The following is a 23,670-nucleotide window of genomic DNA, read 5'->3' as shown; positions in this document are numbered from 1 at the left end:
CAAGAGGGCGGTGCCGAGTTGGTAGGTTGGCTTTGGGTTAAGGTGGGGGGAGGGGAGATGAAGAAACTGGCGAAAAGGACATTAATCCTGTAGTTGGAGGATCCGAAGGTGGAAGATGAGGCGTTCTTCCTCCAGGCGTTTGGTGGTTAGGGTTTGGTAGTGGAGGAGGCCCAGGACTTGCTTGTCCTTGGCGGAGTGGCAGGGAGAGTTAAAGTGTTCAGCCACAGGGCGGTGGGGTTGTTTAGTGTGTGTGTGTCCCAGAGATGTTCACTAAAAGGTTCCGCAAGTTGGCGTCCTGTCTCCCGAGTGTAGAGGAGACCACAACTGACACAGTAGATGACGTGATAATCTCCGTCAGATGTGGAAGGATCCTTTGGGGCCTTGGATGGAGGTGAGGGAGGAGGTGTGGGCACAGGTTTTGCACTTCTTGTGGTGGCAAGGAAGGTGCCGAGAGTGGAGGGTGGGTTGGTGGGGGCCGTGACCTAACAAGGGAGTCAGGGAGGGAATGATCTCTGTGAAACGCAGATGAGGTGGAGAGGGAAATAAATCCTTGGGGGTGGAGTCTGTTTGTAGGTGGCGAAAATGGTGGAGGATGATGTATTTCATTCGGAGGTTGGTGTGGTGGAAGGTGAGGACCAAGAGAGTTCTGTCATTGTTGTGATTGGAGGTGTGGGGTTCAAGGGCAGAGGTACAGGAAGTGGTAGAGATGCAGTGGCGGGCATCGTCCACCACATGGAAGGAGAAATCGTGGTCCTTGAAGAAAGAAACTATCTGAAATGTTCTGTGGTGGAGTTGGTCATCTTGGGAGCAGATGCAGCAGAGGTGGATGCATTGGGAATAACGGATAGCATTTTTACAGGAGACAGGGTGGGAGGAGGTGTAGTCCAGGTAGCTGTGGGAGTTGGTGGATTTGAAGTAGATGTTCTTGTTGAGTCTGTTGCTGGAGATGAGGAGGTCCAGGAAGGGGAGGGAGGAGTCCAAGATGGTCCAGGTGAACTTGAGGTCAGGATGGAAGGTGTTGGTGAAGTTGATGAACTGTTCAACCTCCTTGCGGGAGCACGAGGTGGCACCAGTACAGTCAATGATGTAGCGGAGGAAAGGGTGTAGCTGTGGAAGAGGGATTGTTGCACATACCCAGCGAAGAGGCAGGCATGCAGCTGCCCATTCTACCCTTTGGTCTGGAGGAAGTGGGAGGATTTAAAGGAGAAATTGTTGAGGGTGAGGAGCAGTTCAGCCAATCGGATGGTACTGGTTGGGTGGACAGGAGCGGAAGAAATGGAGGCCTTGGAGGCCTTCGTCTTGGCGGATGCATGTGTATCGGATTGGATGTCCATGGGGAAGGAAAGGCGTTGGGAACCAGGGAAATGAAAGTCACGGAGGAGTTAGAGAACATGGGTAGTGTCCTGAGCATATGTAGGGAGATCCTGGACCAAGGGGGACAGGACAGTGTCAAGGTATACAGAGGCAAGTTTGGTGGGGCAGGAGTAGGCTGAGTCGGCTGAGGCAGTCAGCTTTGTGAATCTTGGTAGGGGGTAGAATCGGGCGGTGCGGGGTTCCCAGACTGTGCGGTTGGAGGCTGTAGATTGGAGATCCCCAGAGGTGAAGTGGTTGTGGATGGTTTGGGAGATGATAACTTGGTGATGGGAGGTGAGGGCGTGGTTGAGGGGGCAGTAAGGGGAGGTGTCTGCGAGTTGGTGTCTGGCTTCAGCTGAGGTTGGTGCACCAAACTACCATTGTGCCCCCCTTCCCCCTTGTCCGCTGGTTTGATGGTGAGGTTGGGGTTGGAGCAGAGGGAGTGGAGGGCTGTGCATTCCAAGGGGGAGAGATTGGTCTAGGTGAGAGGGGTGGACATGTTGAGGTGGTCAATGTCTCAGCAGCAGTTGGAAATGAAGAGATCGAGAGCGAGTACAGACCAGCACGGGGTGTCCAGGTTGAGGTGGGAGAAGGGGTCCTCGGAAGGTCGGCGGGAGTCCTGATGGAAAAAGTAAGCCCGGAGGCGGTGGAAGAAATGTTCAATGTTGCAATGCGTGTCTAATTCATTGACCCGGGAGCGTAGGGGGATGAAGGTGAGGGCTTTGCTGAGGACTGATCGTTCATCCTCCGTGAAGGGGAGGTCTGGGGGGATGGTAAAAACACAGCAGGGCTGGGAGCTTGGACCTGATGTGGGACTGGAGCAGGGAGTGAGGGCAGACACGGCCTCTGCAGCGGGTGTGGTTCTGAGAACATGGCCAATGTCACCCATGGAAATGATGCTCACCTTGAGGCTCGGTGGCATCTGCGGGGGCAGAAGTGATGCCAACCGTGACGTTTGTGATGCTGTCGGCGGTGTTCTGGTGAGTGACGTCAGTGGGACTGGAAGCGGCTGACGCAGCGGCAATCCCTGGGGCAGATGTGATGTGCTGAATGGACTTTGTGGTGGTTTCAGCGGCAGTGGATCTTGCGGGGGTCACAGAAGTGGTTGCCTTGGAAACCATCGCAGATAGGACTGGCAGCTCCATGTTCTGGGAAATAGATGCGATAGGAAGGATAGAAAGGTGGAGCAAGAAAAGTGTGGGGGGGGGGGGGGGGAGTGATGTTTCTGGTTAGAGATAATATTACAGCTATACTTAGGGAGGATATACCTGTGAATATGCTCCAGAAGTTATTTGCGTGGAACTGAGAAATAAGAATGGGGATTGTACTAAAAGCCCCCCCGAGTAGTCAATGGGAAATTGAGAAGCAGATTTCTCAAGAGATTTCAGATATTTGTAAGAATGTTAGGGTTGTAATGCTGGGGGATTTTAACTTGCAAAACATAAACTGGGACCGTCGTAGTGCTAAGGGCTTGGATGGGGAGGAATTTGTTAAGTGTGTACGAGAAAACTTTCTTATTCAGTATGCAGATGTACCTACTAGAGAAGGAACAAAATGTGACTGAGGTGGGGGAGCACTTTGGGGCCAGTGACCATAGTTCCATTAGTTCTAAAATAGTTATGGAAAAGGATAGACCTGATCTAAAAGTTAAACTTATAAATTGGAGTAAGGCCAATTTTGACGGTATCTGGCAAGAACTTTCAAAAGTTGATTGGGAGAGGCTTTTCACAGGTGGAAAGCATGATGGTGAGAGTCTAGAGGCAGTTTTTTCCTGTTAGGATGAAAGGTAAGGCTGATAGGTGTAGGAATGCTGGTTGACCAGAGAAATTGAGGCTCTGGTCAAGTCACAGAAGGAGTCATATGGCGGATTTGGACAGCAGGGATCGAATGAATCCCTTGAGGAGTATAAGGGCAGTAGGAGTGTACTTGAGGGAAATCAGGAGTGCAGATGGGCGCATGAGATAGCTTTGGTGAATAGCGCTAAGGAGAATCAAAAGAGATTCTACAAATACACTGAGGGCAAAAGAGTAACGAGGGAGAGAATAGGGCCCCTTAAAGATCAACAAGGCCATCTATGTGTGGAACTGCAGGAGATTGGTGAGATACTAAATGAGTATTTTGTGTCAGTATTTACTGTGGAGAAGAATATGGAAGCTAGAGAACTTGGAAAAACAAATAATGATATCTTGAAAAGTATCTGTATTACAGAGATGGAGATGCAGAGATGTGGATAAATCCCTGGGACCAGATGAGGTGCATCCCAGAGCTTTGTGCAAAGCTAGGGATGTGATTGCTGGACCCTTTGCTGAGATCCTTGATGCCTCAATAGCCACAAATGAGGAGCCCGAAGACTGGAGGGTGGTTAATATGGTGCCATTATTTAAGAAAGGTGATAATGAAATGGTTAGCACTGCAGCCTCACAGCTCCAGGGTCCCAGGGTCAATTCCAGCCTCAGGTGACTGTCTGTGTGGAGTTTGCACATTCTCCCCGTGTCTGCATGGGTATCCTCCGGGTGCTCTGGTTTCCTCCCACAGTCCAAAGATGTGCAGGTCAGGTGAATTGGCCATGCTAACTTGCCCGTAGTGTTCAGGGATATGTAGATTATGGGCATTAGTCAGGAGTAAATGTAGGGGATTGGGTCTGAATGGGTTACTCTTCAGAGGGTCAGTGTGGACTTGTTGGGCCGAAGGGCCTGTTTCCACACTGTAGGTATTCTATTATTCTATAAAAAGCCAGGGACCTATAGATCAGATTAGCCATGGTAAATGTGGCGTTATGCGAAGGGGTCTGTGTCTGGATGGGATGCTCTTTGGAGGGTCTGGGTAGATGGACTGAATGGCTTCTTTCTGCACATTGGGGATTCTGAGTAGTGGGAGGTACTAGTTGATCAAGGGGGTTGCACATGAGATGGTGATGATGTCTGTGGAAGAAAGGCAGATAAGGAGTGAGAAAAAGTGTGGCCCTGTGTTGGTGATTTCCTGCTAAACTGTGTTGGAGAGGAGGGAATTGTTGAAAATGGAGGATGATGAGTGAGGTGTTTTGAGGCAGGGTGAAAAATTGAACTCCTCTGAGATGTTCCATGTCAGGTAGTTGAAATTCTTGCTAGATTTCACCAGGCCTGGGCCTGGGACATGAGGAATTGTTAGGGTGGGCATGGTGGCTCAGTGGTTAGCACTGCTGCCTCACAGTCCCAGGGACCTGGGTTCGATTCCAGCCTCAGGCAACTGTCTGTGTGGAGTTTGCACATTCTCCCCGTGTCTGCGTGGGTTTCCTCTGAATGTTCCAGTTTCTTCCCACAATCCAAAGGTGTGCAGATCAGGTGAATTGGCCAAGTTCAATTGTCCATTGTGGTAGGTGCATTAGGCAGGGGAATGGCTCTGGGTGGGTTGCTCTTCAGAGGATCAGTGTGGACGTGTTGGGCCAAAGGACCTGTTTCCATACTGTAGGGAATCTAATCTAACCTAAACCTTTGGCACTGACCCTATCTGTGCCTGGGCTTGCTTTGTAATAGCACCAAGGGATGCCTTTTGTAGGTTGTGGGGACCAGCTGTTCTCCCCTTTGCCCTCGGGGTATTAGGGTAGTTAAAGTCTGCCACTGTCAGGACCTGCATTTCTTAGTAATTCCCTAAACATTTTCTGTTCCTGTAGCTCACCCCCACCCAAAATACATCAAGAATCCTGCTCTACTATTCTTAACCTTTGACCATTCAAGAACTTGCTAGGCTCAGGAATGTACTCCTTTGGCCTGTTGTTCCTCCTAATGGCATTCAATGCTGAATACTGGTTTTAAACTGCCATGCTTCTACATTTCCTGTCTCTTCACCCCCTTCCAGTGAGCAGTTACTTGCTATTTCTGGCACATTTAATCTGAATCGTTTCTCTAATTTTGGAGATTGCAGGATTGCTGCTCTCCAGCATGGGTATTGCTCTTCTGTTAGTTTGACAGAAACACCATTAAAATTACTGGCAAATGAAATGAGAGCAGCCTGAATTATCAGAAATATCAGCACATCTTGGAAATTACATTCTGCAGCAGATTATTGCCACAGACAGTATTCTGGTGTACAAAGATAATTTGCTGCAATATCAAAGCAACATAGCATAGATTTGGAATGATGATAGAAAATGCTACCTGTTTCGTTTTCCATAGGTGCTGCCAGATCTAAAGTCTTTTAGTTGCTGTTTTATGTTTTATCTGCAATCAAAGTAATCACATTTGCTTTTTGTTTCAGGCTATGACAACTTTACAAGAGTTAATGAATTCGATTAATCTATTAAACAACACTAATGAAACGCTGAGGAAGGAGCTTGACAAAGTAAGTTAGTAACATACTTAATTTACTTAGAGAATATACTTCTATGTTTCCTTAATCTGACTGTGAGTAGATTCCACACTGATTAGCAAGAAAGAAACCAACTCTTCCTCAGAGGAGAAGTTTATTGACTTGCTCAGTCTTAACCCTCTAACAGCCCTAGTGTCCAAGATATCCACTATGTATGTGTGCTTAAAGAAAATTGATTCCACTAAAGTTTCTCTAAACTTTAATGACAATATGTTAACAAGGGTGGCATGATGGCTCAGTGGTTAGCACTGCTGCCTCACAGTGCCAGGGGCCTGGATTCAATTCTGCCTGTCTGTGTGGAGTTTGCATGTTCTCTCCATGTCGGCTCCGGTTTCCGCCCACAGTCCAAAGCTGTGCAGATTAGGGTGGATTGGCTGTGCTAACTTCCCCCATAGTATCCTGGGATGTGCAGGCTTGGTGGGTTAGCCATAGGAAATGCATGGTTGTAGGGATTGGGTAGAAGGATGGGTCTGGGTGGGATGCTCTTCAGAAGGTCAGTGTGGACTCGAAGGGCCGAATGGCCTGCTTCTACACTGTAGGGATTCTATAAATCTTAACAATATGATTGAGTAAACGTGACTAGTGGCTAGTCTTCATGAACTCCATTTCTTTTACCATACTTTTGAAATGGCTTTAAAAGGCATGAGAGCTTTTATATATTTGATTTGATAGTAGATTAGCTTAAAAGAGCCTCACCAATTCTGTCATCCTTTCCCTTGAATTGCTTTATACAAGAGGTCAAGACCATCCTCCATTATCTTTATGCATTGCAGTGGACCCTCTAACATGTGAGCTATGACTAGCATTTATATTGTACATTTAATAAAACAATATATCTCAATTAAATAGCTCCCAATAAATCTTTATCCCCGATGCAAACCCCAATCTCTTTCCGCAGTAATAGGTTCGCAACTTATTTATCAGATTTGACCTTGGAATAAGTTTCCACCACCTGCTTGCACTGTCACCTGACTTGGTCATGCCTTAGCTTGTCTACTGCAGAAGCCCTCAGCATTGCTTCTGTGACCTCTAAACTTGATTATTCCTATGTTTTCTCCAAAGCTTGAAGTCCAAACATATGCAGCCATTCACCCTTCATCCCCTTGCTCCCTGTTCTAGCCTGACTCCAGGCTGAGGGATGCCAGAACTTTTAAAATTCTCATTCTTGTTTCTAAGGATGTTCACTCAGTCTATCCCTGGCCTCATCCTCCAGTTCATAACTAGTGGCCTTGCTTTCATTTATCCAGATCCTATGTTATGGAATTCTCTCCTTCAACCTTGCCTTTTGTCCTTTAAGATATTCCCTTAAAACTATTCATTTTGGTTATCTGCACTAATATTTGGCTTGGTGTAAATTTTCTTGTGCAAATAACTCTGTGAAGGAAGTTGACATGTTTTATTATGTTAAATGCTCATTGTTTTCAATTGTCTGTAGCCCTACATGTGGTGTCTTCTCCTTCAAGCACGTGTTCTTGCTCTAACTCTGCTCAGTCTCTATTGCCCATCCCAAGCTGCAGTTCCATTTGCACAAAGGTGTTCCTAATCCATTCCCCTCTCAGTTTCTATGTTCAGTAACTTCTTATCCTCTGTAATTTCAATCTGTCTCCACTTGGGCTGCTCTGAGTTTATTCTGCCTCTTCACTTCTCCTTCCAGGTAAAGCTTGCTCCTCATGAACATGACTGACCCTTTGACCTTGCCCAGTCTATGTTGCCTATCTATTCTCACTGTCTGAATCACAGGCCAGGTCACCTCCTCACTTGCTGTATTTCCACCTCTTCCCCTTCCATAGAGTTATAGTCATTCCATCCTTGAATAATGCTGTTCACTAAATCCGTAGTAATGGCCTTTTTAAACTCCCAATTGCCCAGCACGAATGATCAGAGGCCAGATGTTGTCAAAAGTTTACAGTCGGTCGGGACATCATAACGTGCCCGCTTGCTGCCTTGACTGTCAGATAAACTTATGGTTCATTAACTAACACCCAACAGGTACATGTTAATGCATTGAAAACAACAATGCTGAAGATCACAGTGGGTCAGACAGCATCCATGGAGAGAGAACAAGCTAACATTTCAAGGCTAGATGACGCTTCTGAGCCACTCTCTCTCTCTCTTTTTCTCACACACACATACACACACACACACATACATTCTGGCTCAATCTTTCACTCTCACACACACACACTTTCTCAATCTCTCACTCTCACACGCACACACACTTTCTCTTTCTCAAGCATACATACACACAGACTGTCTTTCTCAATCACACACACTTGCCCTCTCTCTCATATACACACACTCTTAATCAGACATAATCTCTCGCAATCACACACACACACAAAAAATGTCTCTCTCTCTCTCACACACAAACTCTCACACACACACACTCGCTCTCAATCCCTCTCTCAAACACACACACTCTTTCAATCACACTCATACACAATCTCTCTCTCTCAATCACACACACTCAATCACACACACACACACACTCTCTCTCTCTCTCTCACACACACACACACACATACACACACTTGGTCTCAATCTCTCTCAATCACCATATACAAACAACCTCTCTCTCAATCACACACACTCCCTCTCTCAATTTCACACACAATTTCTCTCTCAATCACACATACGCACCCACTCTCAATTACATCCACACACACATAATCTCTCTCTTTCTCAATCTCATACACTGTCAATCACACACACACACACACGCACACACACACAGTCTCTCACTCTCTCAATCTCTCACACACACACTCGCTCTCTCAATCTCTCACCCACACTCTCTCTCAATTTCACACACATTCTCAATTTCATGCACACTCTCTCTTTCAATTGCTGTCAATCTCACACGCATGCTCTCTCAATCTCATACACACTTTCTCAATCTCACATGCGTGCTCTCTCACTCTCACAGATGTGCTCTCACATGCATGCTCGCTCTCTCACATGCACACTGTGTCTTGCATGCTGTCTCTCTCAATCACTCAGACTCTAAAGTGTGCTTTCTCAATTTCATGCTCTCTCTCTCTTTCAATTGCTCACACTTTCGCATGCGCACTGTCTCTCAACTGCTCACATACAAAATGTCTCACTCGTGCTAGTGTCACATTTCTGTTGTCCCACATGGAGCACTGAGCATGATTATCCACAAAATGGACACTAATTGACCGTTTGGTGGATGTGAGGCAGGAATGTTACCCACAGCCCTTCTGACCTGGAACTTGCTTCTGTGGAGGTAGGAAGATGTCAGGGGATTCTCACAAATCTCCCTACCTCATAATAGACCAAATGACCATAAGATATAGGGGCAGAATTTGGCCATTCAGTCCATCGAGTCTGCTCCAACATTCAATCATGGCTGATATGTTTCTCAACCCCATTGTCCTGCCTTCTCCCTGTAACTCTTGTTCTCCCTACTATTCGAGAATCAGTCTTTGCCTTAAATACACTGAGTGGCTTGGCCTCCAGAGCCGAATGTGACAATGAGTTCCACTGATTCTGCACCTTTTGGCTGAAGAAATTCCTCCTTATCTCGGATCTAAAGGGTCGCCCCCCTTCCCTCTGAGGCTGTGTCCTTGGATCCTAGTCTCTCCTACTGGTTAAACATCTTCTCCACATCCACTCCATGCAGGCCTGTCAGTATTCTGTAAATTTCAATGCGATCTCCCCTCATCCTGCTAAACTCCATCGAGTACAGAGCCAGAGTCCTCAACCGCTCCTTATATGACCAGTCCTTCACCCCAAGGATCATTCCTGTAAACCTGCTTTGGACTCCTCCAAGGCCAGCATAATCCTTCCTTAGATACAGAGCCCAAAACTGCTCACAATATTCCAAATGCAGTCTGAGCTTATACAGTCTGAGCAGGACATCTCTGCTCTTGTATTCTAGCCCTCTTGAAATGAGTGCTAGCATTGCATTTGCCTTCCTAACTGCCAAGTGCATGTTAACCTTAAGGGAATCTTGAACTAGGACACCCTTTGAGCTTCAGATTTCTGAAGACTTTCCCCATTTAGAAAATAGACTATCCCTCTATTCCTCCTACCAAAATGCATAACTGCCTATTTTTCAACATTGCACTCCATCTGCCACTTCTTTGCCCACTCTCCTAACCTGTTCAAGTCTTTCTGCAGCCTCCCCCCTTCTTCAACACTACCTGCCCCTCCACCTATCTTTGTGTTGTATGTAAATATAGCCACAATGCCCTCAATTCCTTTATCCAGATTGTTAATGTATCATGTGAGTAGTTGTGGTCCCAACACTGACCCCTGTGGAACTCCTGAAAATGATCCCTTTATCCCTACTGCCTGCCTTCTGTCAGTCAGCCAATCCTTTATCCATGACAGTACCTTGCCCCTAATACCTTTTATTTAGCAGCCTCCTGTGTGTCACCATATCAAAGGCCTTCCAGAAATCCAAATAGATCACATCCACTGGCTCTCCTTTGTCTAACTTACTTGCTACTTCCTCAAGGAATTCTAACAGATTTGTCAGGCATGATGAAGCTGTGCTGACTCAGCCCTATTTTACCATGCACTTCCAAGTACAAAGAAGCCTTGCTTATCCAGCATTCGATTATCCGAATTTCGGATTATCCGGCAAGATCGCAAGGTCGGGGTGCTTGGTTAAACTCGATTAGCCGAATATTCGATTATCTGAACAAAATACTCCCTGACCGTGTCACTCAGTTATTTGAGGTTCCTCTGTACTCTGCATTCTCAACCATAATAGTGGACTCTAAATCTAACCAATCAAGTTCAGGCTAACCAGCCTATAACTTCCTGCCCTCTGTCTCCCTCCCTTCTTAAACAGGAGTGTTATAATAGGCATTTTCCAGTCCTTCGGGACCCTCCCTGACTGCAGTGATTCCTGAAAGATCACCACCAATGCCTGTACAACCTCCTCAGCTACCTCCATCAGAATGCTGAGGCATGATCCATCTGACCAGGGTGATTTATCCACCTTCAGACCTTCCAGCTTCCCCAGCACCTTTCTCCTTAGTGATGTCCACGACACTCACCTCTGCTCACTGACTTTATTGAAGTTCTGGTACGTTGCTGGTATCTTCTGCTGTGAAAACTGATGCAAAGCGCCCATTCAGTTCCTCTGCCATTTCTTTGTTCCCCATTTCTACTTTTCCAGCCTCATTTTCCAGTGTCCACTCTTGCCTCTCTCTTACCGACTTACACATCTAAAATAAAAATCTTCTTCTGTATTGCTCGCTAGCTTACCCTCATTGTTCATCTTCTCCACGCTGATTGCTTTTTTCTCTTTAGCCTCTGCTGGTTTTTAAAGGCTTCCCAATTCTCTGGCTTCCCACTAATCTTCACCACGATATCTCCTTTCTCCATTGTTGTTTTGCTGTCCCTGACTTGCCTTGTCAGTCAGGGCTCCCTGTAATATGGTTCTTCTTCCTTGAGGGTGAATTTCTGTTGCGCCTCCCGAATTACCCTGAGAAATCCCTGCCATTACTGCTCCACCCTCTCCAGTGCGGCCAGCTCACCCCTTACGTCTTTAGATTTACATCTTATTGTCACGTGTGCTCAAGTACAGGAGTACAGTGAAAATCCTGTCGCCACACACGGTGCCATCTTGGGTACAAAGCTACCGAGGTGCAAAGAAAAACCTCAGTACAAAGTAGTAAAAGAAACAAAGTTAAAGACCTTCATAGAATTAATAGAAAAATAAAGAAATATGGTAATAGAGGTGTTCCCCCCCCACCGCATCCGCGGGTGATACATTCCAAGACCTACCACAGATGCCTGAAACCGCAGATACCAGCGAACCCTATCGTTTAAGTGGAACATTTACCTCCCTGGCAGCCCCCGAGAATTATTTCTGGAATGTTCCATGTAATATTTTCGGGCCTTGGTAAACTGTGGATAACTGAAACCGAATCGGCAGATACTGGGTTCTACTGCAGTTAACATTAAAGTCCTTCTCAATGTAACCTGGAAAAGTAAAAGGAATAAAGTTAGGAATTCAACAGATTTTGATGAGTGCTTGACCCGCTCTCCGGGAGACTTTAGCTGCATGTTCTTGTCACTGCCACAGATACCAGGGGTACTGGCCTCACTGCTTTGTAGTTACCTTTACTCAATTTCTTATATACTCTTAACTCAATACGTTCACGGCCTCCCATCTCCTTCCTCGCCTGCTGTAGGCCCGGAATATTCCGCCCACTATTTCAAGTCGTGTAGCCAAATCCTAACCTTCCCTGAATATAAATGCTTCTCATTCCCCTCGAAATCTCATGTCTTTTTTTTGAAGCTCTGACCTCCAGGTCCCAGTCATTCATATTAAACAAGAATAGAAATGGTTTTTCATGTTGATTCCCAGGGGGGGCTGAACTGGAGAAGAAGTTCTCTCAAGTTAGAAAAGTATTTGTTCCTCTGTGTTTCTGATTTCTTGTTAATACATATCTCTCATCCAATTTCTATATATAAAAAAAAATTAGTTCATTATCAAGTTGGACCGTGCTGTGGCAAGTGATTGACATGTGTAGAATAGAACAGAATAGCCTTTAATGCCACATCCACTTGAATGAATGCAGTGAAAAGTTTGTAATGTCGCCTCTTGGTGCCATCTTAGGTACAGAGTACCTTGTGTTGTACTTTATAACAATGAGTATCTTACAGTAGCACACAACTGGCTACAATGTGCCAAGGAAGGACCTGAGGTGATGAAAGGCATTAAATCCGTGCAAGTCTTTATTTCTAATTTCACTCCTTGCCCTTCTTGTGCTGTTTAAAGTACCTACTTGAGCCTGTATTTTACCTGGTTTTCTCCTGTATTCTGTGTTTGACGTTTGCTGTAAATCCTTTTCTCTTTAATTTTAAGCTCGGCATCCTTCACGGTGGCACAGTGGTTAGCACTGCTGCCTCACAGCGCCAGGGACCTGGGCTCGATTCCAGCCTTGGGCGACTGTCTGTGTGGAGTTTGCACGTTCTCCCCATGTCTGCGCGGGTTTTCTCCGGGTGCTCCGGTTTCCTTCCACAGTCCAAAGATGTGCAGGTTAGGTGGATCGGCCATGTTAAATTGCCCCATAGTGTCCAGGGATGTGAAAGTTGGGTGGATTAGTGGGGAGGGGGTGGGTCTGGGTGGGGAGGCTCTTTGGAGGGTTGGGTGGACTTGATGGGCTGAATGGCCTGCTTCCACACTGCAGGGATTTAATGATTCTAAAATGGAAGATTCTGCCTTTCCCAAGACTTGGGGGTAGGAAGGATTCATGGAATTGATTGCAGCACCACTCGCTCAAATGTTGGCATCAGCGAATTTGAGAGTCCTCTTGGACCATGTTTTGTGACCAGATGGCACTTGTGAACTCATGACCCTGTCCAAATAAATTGAGTGTGATGCAAAGCTCCTTTAGAAAGCTGTAAAAGAGTGAAGCAGTGTCCCTGCTGGTGCCCCAGAAGGCTGCTGAATGCTCCAGGCTCCCGGCCAGTTCAATTGTTTGCACTTGTTTTACATGATGTTTGCACCAACAGATATTTCACTCCCTCTGCAGAACATTGGAGGGCTTCGTCCTGTCAATGACCTTGAGTAAAATCAAGGCTGGACTACCTTATTCAGCAGCATTTTCCGATGCTGCTTCCGAATGGAAATGCACCATGCCTGCTTTTCTCACCAGACCACAGTGCTCTATTTTTGTGCGCAGACTTAGAAATTAATCTTAATTGAAAATGTTTTGTATCCATAGGCAAACCAAAGCAAAGCACAAAGTTCGGAGGAAATGTCCCGTAAAGTGGTGAGTAATGAATAGGAACCGTTCAGTTATTGATATTCAAAGGGGAATAGCAAAGTGAGGGTAAATTGCATAACTACAGAGTGGTTTGTAATGTGAGTAGAAATGAGGTCTCAATCTAGAATGTATTCCTTGCTTTGAAGATTTCTGCCTTCGCTCAGTTGAAAGATGTGCTAAGATTTAAGAAAAAACACCATCGCCTATAATTCCCTAGTGCACGAACGATTTCACAGGATTTTGACCTTTTTATGTTCAGTGTAGTGTGAAACTATTTGTATGATTACTTGGCCAAGGTGGTTCACAGTTGATTAATAGACGGGCTTAGGAACAGGACTAGACCATTTCATTGTCCCAACCACCTTTTGCTGTCCATGAGATCGTGTTTGCTTTGTGACTTAACTCGGTGTGTTTGTATTGTAAAAAGGTAAGGGGATAGGCAATAATGTAGAGGCCACAGCTACTCCTAATTTAGATGTTCCAAATGCACCCATCTTTGTCCCATGTCTCTGAATACATTAGGTTGAAATTCATCTATTTGTGAGAGAGTTTGAAAATATTCCCACCCATTCCATGTTGAAGTGTTTTCTAATTTGCCTTCTGAAAGGTCTCTGAATACATTAGGTTGAAATTCATCTATTTGTGAGAGAGTTTGAAAATATTCCCACCCGTTCCATGTTGAAGTGTTTTCTAATTTGCCTTCTGAAAGGTCAGATTCTAATTTTTAGATTATGCTTCTTTAGATCATTTCATCAAGTTTTTGACAGTTCTGACCTGAGAATTACAGATATTATGAGATCACATTAAAAAACCTCAGTTAACCACTAAAATGTTTGCTATTGTTTTGCAAGGTAATCCATACAGTTCTCTAATGTAGTAGAACACAGTGTTCTAAGGAGAGTTATTCCTGCATGTCATTGATTGTATTGTTCAGTGATTGATATTATCACCATAAAGTACTGACATTCTAAAGTTATACTCTTTCATTAACACAGTTAAAGCTAAATCTGCTGTGTTGGATGTATCCCTCACCTTGTTCCTTGGCTCAATTCTGATCAAGTCAATGGAGTTCACGCGATCTTCCAGATTTGAAGTTGAGAGAGTGGTGCTGGAAGAGCACAGCAGGTCAGGCAGCATTTGGGGAGCAGGAAAATCAACGTTTCGAGCAAGAGCCTGATGAAGGGTTCTTGCCTGAAATGTGGATTTTCCTGCTCCTCAGATGCTGCCTGACTTGCTGTGCTTTTCCAGCACCACTCTCTTGACTCTGATCTCCAGCATCTGCATTCCTCACTTGCTCCCAGATTTGAAGTTTGTCAGCTACTAATTAGATGTCCTTATCGAGACTCAGATGCTGACAGGAGTAATTGTTTGCGAGAGCTTTTTTCTATTTAATAACTTTTTTATTCTGTCTTGACAACAATGACTGACTTTTTATTATGAAAAAGAAATAGTGTCACAAAAGCTTCTCAGTTCAGCAATTTTAGGGACGATTTGTTGTCGGTCCCCGTTCTCAATTTTCCCACGCTGTACACTTCCAAATTCCATGATGTGGAGGTGCGAGTGTTGGACTGAGGTGGTCAAAGTCAGAAGTCACAAGACACCAGGTTATAGGGAAAAATTGAGATGCTGGAGAGTCAGAGTCGAAAAGTGTGGCGCTGGAAAAGCACAGTAGGTCAGGCAGCATCCGAAGAGCAGAAGAGTTGATGTTTCGGGCATAAGGTCTTCATCAGGAATGTTGAAATGTACATTTACCAATATCTATACATGTACTTAAAAGCAGAGATTTCACAACTTGTATTCCCCTGAATTCAGAATGCCAGAAAGTCATTTCACCCAAGGAAGAAACAGCACTCCAAAAGCTTGTGATTTTCAAGTGAACCTGTTGGACTGTAACCTGGTGTTGTGTGACTAATGACATTCTGAATACAAGGGAATACAACTTGTGAAATCTCTGCTATTAAGCCTTGGTATAGGTTTTGGTAAGTGTACGATGTACTTCCAATCAGACCAATGTTTCCATCCTGAGGCCTGATGCTCAGGGCTGCTCATAACACTCCAGCATGTTCACCAAACAATGCCCTGTACAGCTGAAACATGACTCCTCCTCCACTTGGTCATTCTGAATATAAAGGCAAGCGTTCCATTGAACCTTTTGAGTATTTTCTGTCCATGTTCATAGCTGATTTATTTTCACAAAACATAGAAACATAGGAAATGGGTGCAGGAGTAGGCCATTCAGCCCTTCAAGCCTGCCCCACCATTCAATATGATCATGGCTGATCATGCAATCTCAGTATCTCACTTCTGCTTTCTCCTCATACCCTTTGACCTTTTTAGCCGCAAGGGCCATGATCAGCTCCCTCATGAATTTTATCGAACGAATTGGCCCCAACAGCTTCCTGTGGGAGAGAATTCCGTAGGTTCACAGCTCTGAGTGAAGACATTCTGCCTCATCTCAGTCCTTAATGGCTTCCCCCTTATGAGGAGGTTAGGTTGGATTGCCCATTGTGTCCAGGGTGTATAGGCCAATGGGTTAGCCATGGGAAATGCAGGGTTACAGGGATGGGGTCAGTCTTTGTAGGATGCTCTTCGGAGGGTCAGTGTGGATCGGATGGGTCGCATGGCCTACTTCCATGGGATTCTACGAATGTCTATGAGGCGAAAGATGGCAAATTTGCGAGCAATGCAAAATTAAGAATTAGGAGCAGGAGTAGGCCATCTGGCCCCTCGAGCCCGCTCCCCTATTTAATAAGATCATGACTCTTCTTTAAGTGGGGTCAGCTCCACCTACCTGCCCTCTCGTCATAACCCTTAATTGCTTTATTGTTCAAAAAATTATCTAACTTAGTTTTAACAATATTTACTGAGGAAGCCTCAACCACTTCACTGGGCGGGGAGTTTCCTAGATTCACAACCCTCTGGGTGAAGAAGTTCCTTCTCAATTCGGTCCTAAATCTGCTCCCTGTGATTTTGAGGCTATGCCCTTTTGTCCTCGTTTCACCTGCCAGTGGAAATATCTTCTCTACTCATATCCTATCTATTCCCTTCATTATTTTATAGGTTTCTATAAGATCCCCCCTTATTCTTCTGAATTCCAATGAATATAATCCCAATCTACTCAGTCTCTCCTCATAAGCCAACTCCCTTAACTCTGGAATCAACCTCCTCCCCACCCCCCGCCAGTGCCAGTACATCCTTTCTCATGTAAGGAGAACAAAACTGCACACAGTACTCCAGGTATGGCCTCACCAGCACCCTATACACTTGCAACATAATCTCCCTGCTTTTAAACTCAATCCCTTTAGCAATGAAGGACAAAATTCCATTTGCCTTCCTAATTACCTATTGCAAAAGCAGACCAACCTTCTATGATTCCTACTCAAGAACACCCAGGTCCCTCTGCACAGCAGCATGCTGCAATTTTTTACCATTCAAGTAATAGTCCTTTTTACTGTTAACCTACCAAAATGGATGAGTTCACATTTAACAACATTGTACTCCATCCACCACACCTTTGCCCACTCACTTAAACTATCCATGTACCTTTGCAAAGTTTCACAAACCTCTGCACACTTTGAACAGTAGACTGTTCATCTAGTGTCATCCGGAAATTTTAACATACTATTCATGGTCACCAACTCCAAGTCATCTGTGTAAATTGTGACTAGTTGCTGTCCCAACACTGATCCCTGAGGCACATCACAGGTGACTGACTGCCAACCAGAATATCACTCATTTACCCCCAGTATTTGCTTCCTGTTAGTTAACCAACCCTCCATCTATGCTGATGCATTGCCTGGAATGTCACGCTTGCAGCAGCCTTTTGTGCGGCACCTTGTCGAATGCCTTTTGGAAATCTAGATACAGCACATCTACTGGGTGCCCGTTGTCTGCCTTGCTCATAAAGTCTTTGTAGAATTCCAGGAGATTAGTTAAACATGACCCATGAACCCATGCTGCATCTGCCCAAAGAGACAATTGCTAACTAGATGCCTCACTATTTCTTCCTTTTCCCCACTACAGAAGTTAAGCTAACCAATCTATAACTCCCCACCTTCTGACCACCTCCTTTTTTTGTTAAACAGTTGTTGTTTTCCAATCTGCTGGAAATGCCCCAGAGTCCAGTGAACTTTGGAAAGTTACCACAAGTGCCTTTGCTATTTCTCCCGCCATCCCTTTTCGTACCCTGGGATGCATTCCATCAGGGCCAGGAGACTAGGAGGAAAGTATGTTGTGAAGAAGGTACGAGGAGTTTGCAACAGTTAAGATCGTTCGAGTGAGGGGGCAAAAATCTGGCAGACGGGGTATAATGTGGAAGTTGTTCGCTTTGGCAGGAAGAATAAAAGCAGATTGTTGTTTAAGAGGAGAATGACTTACTACAGGATTCCAAGTTACTGCAAAATTTGGGTGTTAATACTTCAGGAGTCGTGAAATATTAATATGCAGGTGGTGTACAAAATCACGCAGGTTAGTGGGACATTATCCTTTATTGCAAAGGGGGGTCAAACATTATGTGGAATTTGCAACACACACACAGTAACCATGATCTTGTTGAATGGCGAGCAAACTCACGGAGCTGAATGGTCTCCTGCTTCTGTTTTGTATAAAAAAATGTTATTACTTTCCCTCCAAAATTCTCCATTCTTCTCCCTTCTAATCTGCTGATGCTTAGGAAAGGGTTGCAGGCTGCATCTACCAGAATAGACACTTCACTCACCTTCCTTTTCAACTCTGCGTGGTTTTCAGTGAGCTTCACCAACATACAGGAACCCTGCTAGGTTTATTGCTCCCACCTCCTTCACTGAAGGCATTAAAGCACTTTAAAATTGGGTGAAGACAGCGTGCTATTCCACTATGTAGGGCTTCACATCAAGCCACAACCTTACTATCAAATCAGAAAAATCAGTGTTCAAACTTTTTGTCATTTACATAAATGATTTGGATGCGAGCATAAGAGGTACAGTTAGTAAGTTTGCAGATGACACCAAAATTGGAGATGTAGTGGACAGCGAAGTGGGTTACCTCAGATTACAACAGGATCTTGATCAGATGGGCCAATGGGCTGAGAAGTTTAGAGGGGAAAGAGATAAAGGAGACCTACGGGGCAACTTTTTCACACAGAGGGCGGTACGTGTATGGAGTGAGCTGCCAGAGGAAGTGGTGGAGGCTGGTACAATTGCAACATTTATGAGGCATTTGGATGGGTATATGAATAGGAAGAGTTTGGAGGGATATGGGCCGGGTGCTGGCAGGTGGGACTAGAGTGGGTTGGGATATCTGGTCGGCATGGATGGGTTGGACCGAAGGGTCTGTTTCCATGCTGTACATCTCGATGACTCTATGACCTGGTGTTCATTAATTTTCTCTCCAGCCTTATTTCCTTGCACTCTGTTGTTTGATTTAGGAGGTAATCAAGGGACCTCCAAGCAACATGGTGTCAGTGACCGTGAATTTGAAATTGATTGGCATTTTTAATGATCTCTTAGTAACAAAATCCTTTTGATTTCTTCTGACTAGAATAACATCATGGATCAGTTGAGTAATATTCCAGATGGAAAAAATCTTGTTCAGTGGAATGTCCTGCAGACGATGTTGAACAAAGAGGTGAGTAAAGGATTTGGGTCACAGTTGAGGCTAAGTGTTGCATTTTCAGACGCGCCGTGGGAGCTTTAGAGAGCCTGCGAGGATGACTGATTATGATTGTAATTGTTGGACTCCAAACATGGTTTCAAATCCTGTGGCGCTAGACAATAAAGGAGAGAAATTCGGCTATCAAGCCGGAATTGAGAGGTGAAATGAACAAAAGACTGGTTCAAGATATTTAATTTTTTAGCAGGGTTGTATACTTCAGGGTTGTATATTTGCTAACAGGCCAGCTGCCAAGTAATGGACATACAGAGAGAGAGAGAGAGAGAGATGTAGACCACTTATATTAGACCCTTACATGTCATGATGTCATCTGGCTGAATTAAAAATAGAGTGCCTTTCTGAGACGTGTGGAAAAATGTAACACTCTAATTTAGAATCAGAGCTGCTTGCAATCAATAATCAAAGTTAACCTTTCTTGTATTCTTTATTCTTAGCTTGAGTTTGATGCAAAACTTAATTCGCTCAATCTGCAGAATGAAATGGTATCTCCAGATGAAGGAGAGAGTGAGAAATCAGTAAGTGAAGTTACTGCGTCCGTAATAATTTATTTTAAGTTAATAATTCTGTGTTTGGTCTGTTACTTTACCATTAGGATGCAACAAAATGAATTTTAAAAATTAATTTCTGGTTTTTGATAGTATTGTTGAAGCTTGCACACTTGAAGGACTGTGTTCTCTGTGAAGTTGAAATAACAATAGCACTGTGATGGTTAATGGTTATTTAAACAAATAAGCCAGGCCATGTAAACTGACTGTAAAGCTGGCAGAGCTGGCAATATATGATTCAGACTGATAGTTTGTGAAGGAAAGCCGCAAGGTAGGACTTACACACACATTCTGCACTGAAAAACTGACCTAAAGTGAGTAATAAGTTAACAAAGTGGACTGTCCCATTTGCTGATACAAAACTTTAAATGACAGAATCCCTACAGTGTGGATGCAGGTCATTTGGCCCATTGAATCCACATCGACCCTCTGAAGAACATCTCACCCAGACTTCACCCATATATTTCCTTAGCCTGCACATTATGGGCAATTTAGCATGGCCAATTCACATAACCTACACATGTTTGGACTGTGGGAGGAAACCAGAGCACCAGAGGAAACCCACGCAGTCACAGGGAGACCATGCTAACTTCACACAGACAGACTGTCGCCCGAGGGTGGAATTAAACCCAGGTCCCTGGCGCTATGAGGCAGCAGTGCTAACCACTCAGCCACTATATGAGTATAGCTTTTTTTACAGTGGGTTTCAACAAATAATCTGGCACACTCTCTGTATACATTCTACTGTGCCACTTATCAGGATGAACATGTTTATAAGCCACTTGGCCTTGCCTTCTGTTACTGCCTCCCTCTGACGATGTTAGACTGAACTCCTATCAGTGTCTCAGGCTGACTATCCAGCTGGTCAGAGATGATCTTCTGACCTTTTGTTTATTTTTTGGGAGTTGTCTATTGCCAAGACGACAATGAACATTCCCTTAAATAGGAATAAGTACAGTAAGTGGAGTTTGTGGCATGCCTTTTAAATCAGCAAAGCCTATCAAAGGGAAACCAGCTCAGCACAAACTGTAAACAGCACTAGGGTATATATCCTGTGGTCACATTGTTATTAATAGCCTGTAAATGCTGTACCATTAAAATGAATAGAAGCTTTTGGCAATGCCAAACATTGGATCGAAACAATAATTCCTTGCAGCTCACAAAAAGGAACATTCCTAAAATGTGAATATGCCATTGTGGGATGACTGATGAAAAAGTAAGCTGAACAAATGAAAGCTGCTTGCAAGTGGCTCAGTGGTTAGCACGGCTGCCTCACAGCACCAGGGACCCAGGTTTGATTCCAGCCTCGGGTGACTATCTGTGTGGAGTTTGCACATTCTCCCCGTGTCTGCATGGGTTTGCTCTGGTTTCCTCCCACAGTCCACAGATGTGTAGGTTAGGTGGATGGGCCATTCTAAATTGCCCCTAGTGTCCAGGGATGTGTGGGTTAGCCATGGAAAATGCAGAGTTACAGGGATAGATTAGGGGGCTGGTCTTTGGAGGGTCAATGCAGAACATTGGGCAGGTGATGGCTTAGTGGTATTATAGCTGGACTGAGACCAGAGACCAATCCTGTCCATGGCTGAACTTGAATTCAATAAAAGCTTGGGAATTAAGAGTCTAATGATGACCATGAATCCATTGTTGATTGTTGGGTAAACCCATACTGCCGTCCTTACCTGGTCTCGACTACGTGTGACTCCAGACCTCCAGTGACGTGGTTGACTCTCAACTGCCCTCTGGCCAATTACGGATGGACAATAAATGCTGGCCTAGCCAGTGATGCCCTCATCCCATCAATGAATTAAAAAAAAAGAAATATGGTGGGCTGCATGGCCTCTTTGCATACTGTCGGGATTCTGAGACACTACATATGGATCGTTCAATAGAAAAGGGAAAGCAGTTGGATAATTTCAAAGTTAAAATTCACACAGCACCAGGTTATAGTCCAACAGGTTTAATTCTAACTGGTGGTAGTCTGATGAAAGAGCGTCGCTCTGAAAGCTAGTGCTTCCAATTCAACCTGTTGGACTATAACCTGGTGTTGTGTGATTTTTAACTTTGTACACCCCAGTCCAACACCGGCATCTCCAAATCATGGATAATTTCAAGGCCTTTAAATCTCCTTATATGGCCTTGCCTTCTGTTACTACCTCCCTGTGATGATGTTAGACTGAACTCCTATCAGTGTCTCAGGCTGACTATCCAGCTGATGTATCGTTTGATGATGTATTTCTGTGCCGTTGCTGGGAAATTGTATCAGCCCTAGGTTTGTCGTAAAATTGTTTCTGCAAGTTTTTTTTCTTGCTTTCTGACTTACAAAACTATCATGCCTGGCTTTTGTAGTCTGAAGATGTTTGTGACTTTCAGCCAATAGACAATTGTCTTCATCCACTAAGTGAAGTCCTTTTCTGATTTCTCGCATTGTGCAGTACATCATTTTACTGACAAGACATGTCTGATTTGGGGCTACATGGATATACAGGAAAATCAGCACAGGATCTACATGGAAACTAAAGGAACACTCTGGCTGCTTTAAGGAAAACCCACATCAAACTTGAGAGAATAACGGAGGGTGTGTTTACCCCCTCTTACTCCCTCCTCAAATCTGTATCATGATGAAAATGGGGTGATCATTCTATCCACTACTTCTATATTCCCTTTCTCAACAACAGCTTGATCCGAGAGGTGCAAGTCCTCCAATCCAGGATACTTCTGCTGGAAGAGGTATCTGTTTTGAAAAGTGCATGCTTTGTCAGTAGGAGAACACAATTTGCTTTGAGTTTTCCAGTCTCTTTTTTTTCCCCCTTTTGGTTTCTCTCCAGACGTTGGAGTCTTGACTAACTCCAGAGAACTAAAGACCTCCAGAAAAATGATGTGGAAGGGAAGGCATGCTGTGGATGTGCCGGTGTTGGACTGGGGTGGACAAAGTTCAAAATCACACAACACCAGGTTCTGGTCCAACAGGTTTATTTGGAAGCACTAGCTTTTGGAGCACAGCTACCCGATGAAGGAGCAGCGCTCCGAAAGCTAGTGATTCCAAATAAACCCTTTGGACTATAACCTGGTGTTGTGTGATTTTGAACTTTAGGGAAGGCAGTGAGAGCTCATCAAGGTCAGGGTAGAACCTTTCCTTGCCATCTGCAAAATAGCTCTGATGGACTGGACTGTGGTCTTTGGAGGAAGCAAAGGCTATGAAGGGATCCGGTTGAAGTGTTCTAAATCATGGGTGGCTTGGACTGAGTGTGAAAATGTTACCGCTCCTGAAAGGATCAAGACCCAAGCGGGCACCGATTTAAAGTAATTTGGGAGATAAGCAATGCAGAGTTGAGGAACGGCTTTTTCACACAAGTGGTAACGTTCTGGGATGCACTGTCTGAGAGTGTGGGGTGAAGGCAGGTTCGATCAAGACATTCAAAGGGAACTGGAAAACTGGTTACTTTGTTTTGAAAGAGGAACCATATGCAGTGTTATGGGGGGAAGAAACAGGAGTGTGGGACTGAGTGGGATGCTTGTTGGAGAGCTGGTGCAGGCATGATGGGCCGAATGGCCCACTTCAGGACTGTAACAATTCTATGATGTGAATGGGTCGGAGGTGCCATCAAATTAAGACGGGTAGGCATAATGAAAGGAAATAGAGTCCACTGGCTCTGAAATCATTCTTGTTTTATGGGATCATGTTGCAAAACAATGATACAAGCTTCAAAGAATGGCCCAAATTCTTGTGAGTTGTGTTTCTCTCTTTCAAATTCTTTTATAACGCCGACAGCTCATGGCTATCCAACTTTGACAGTCCTCAATCACAGCCAACAACTCGGTGCTCTCAAATCTTGTTCTATTCTGCTTCTTCGGTGACCTGCCATATATAAAGTATTATATATACAAGGGGGCATAGCTTTAAATTAAGGGGTGGTAGGTATAGGACAGATGTTAGGGGTAGGTTCTTTACTCAGCGAGTCGTGAGTTCATGGAATGCCCTGCCAGTAGCAGTGGTGGACTCTCCCTCATTATGGGCATTTAAGCGG

General features: G+C 44.7%; 1 protein-coding gene across 1 annotated transcript in view; it reads left to right on the top strand.

The window, feature by feature from the left end:
* The window catches only part of LOC122560489 (uncharacterized), a 105,024-nt gene that overhangs the window by 4,759 nt on the left and 76,595 nt on the right, over positions 1 to 23,670 (top strand). The window contains exons 2-5 of the mRNA XM_043711137.2: positions 5,587 to 5,670; positions 13,410 to 13,457; positions 18,969 to 19,055; positions 19,535 to 19,615. Of these exons, the coding sequence (XP_043567072.2) occupies positions 5,587 to 5,670; positions 13,410 to 13,457; positions 18,969 to 19,055; positions 19,535 to 19,615 (300 nt within the window). The remainder of the gene's footprint in view (positions 1 to 5,586; positions 5,671 to 13,409; positions 13,458 to 18,968; positions 19,056 to 19,534; positions 19,616 to 23,670) is intronic.

Source organism: Chiloscyllium plagiosum, unplaced genomic scaffold (genome assembly GCF_037043375.1).
Source record: "Chiloscyllium plagiosum isolate Xiang-an unplaced genomic scaffold, Cpla_swu_hap1 HiC_scaffold_20, whole genome shotgun sequence".
Lineage (NCBI taxonomy): Eukaryota > Metazoa > Chordata > Chondrichthyes > Orectolobiformes > Hemiscylliidae > Chiloscyllium > Chiloscyllium plagiosum.
Note: the sequence above shows the minus strand (reverse complement) of the source record. Positions and strands in the feature narration are given on the sequence as shown.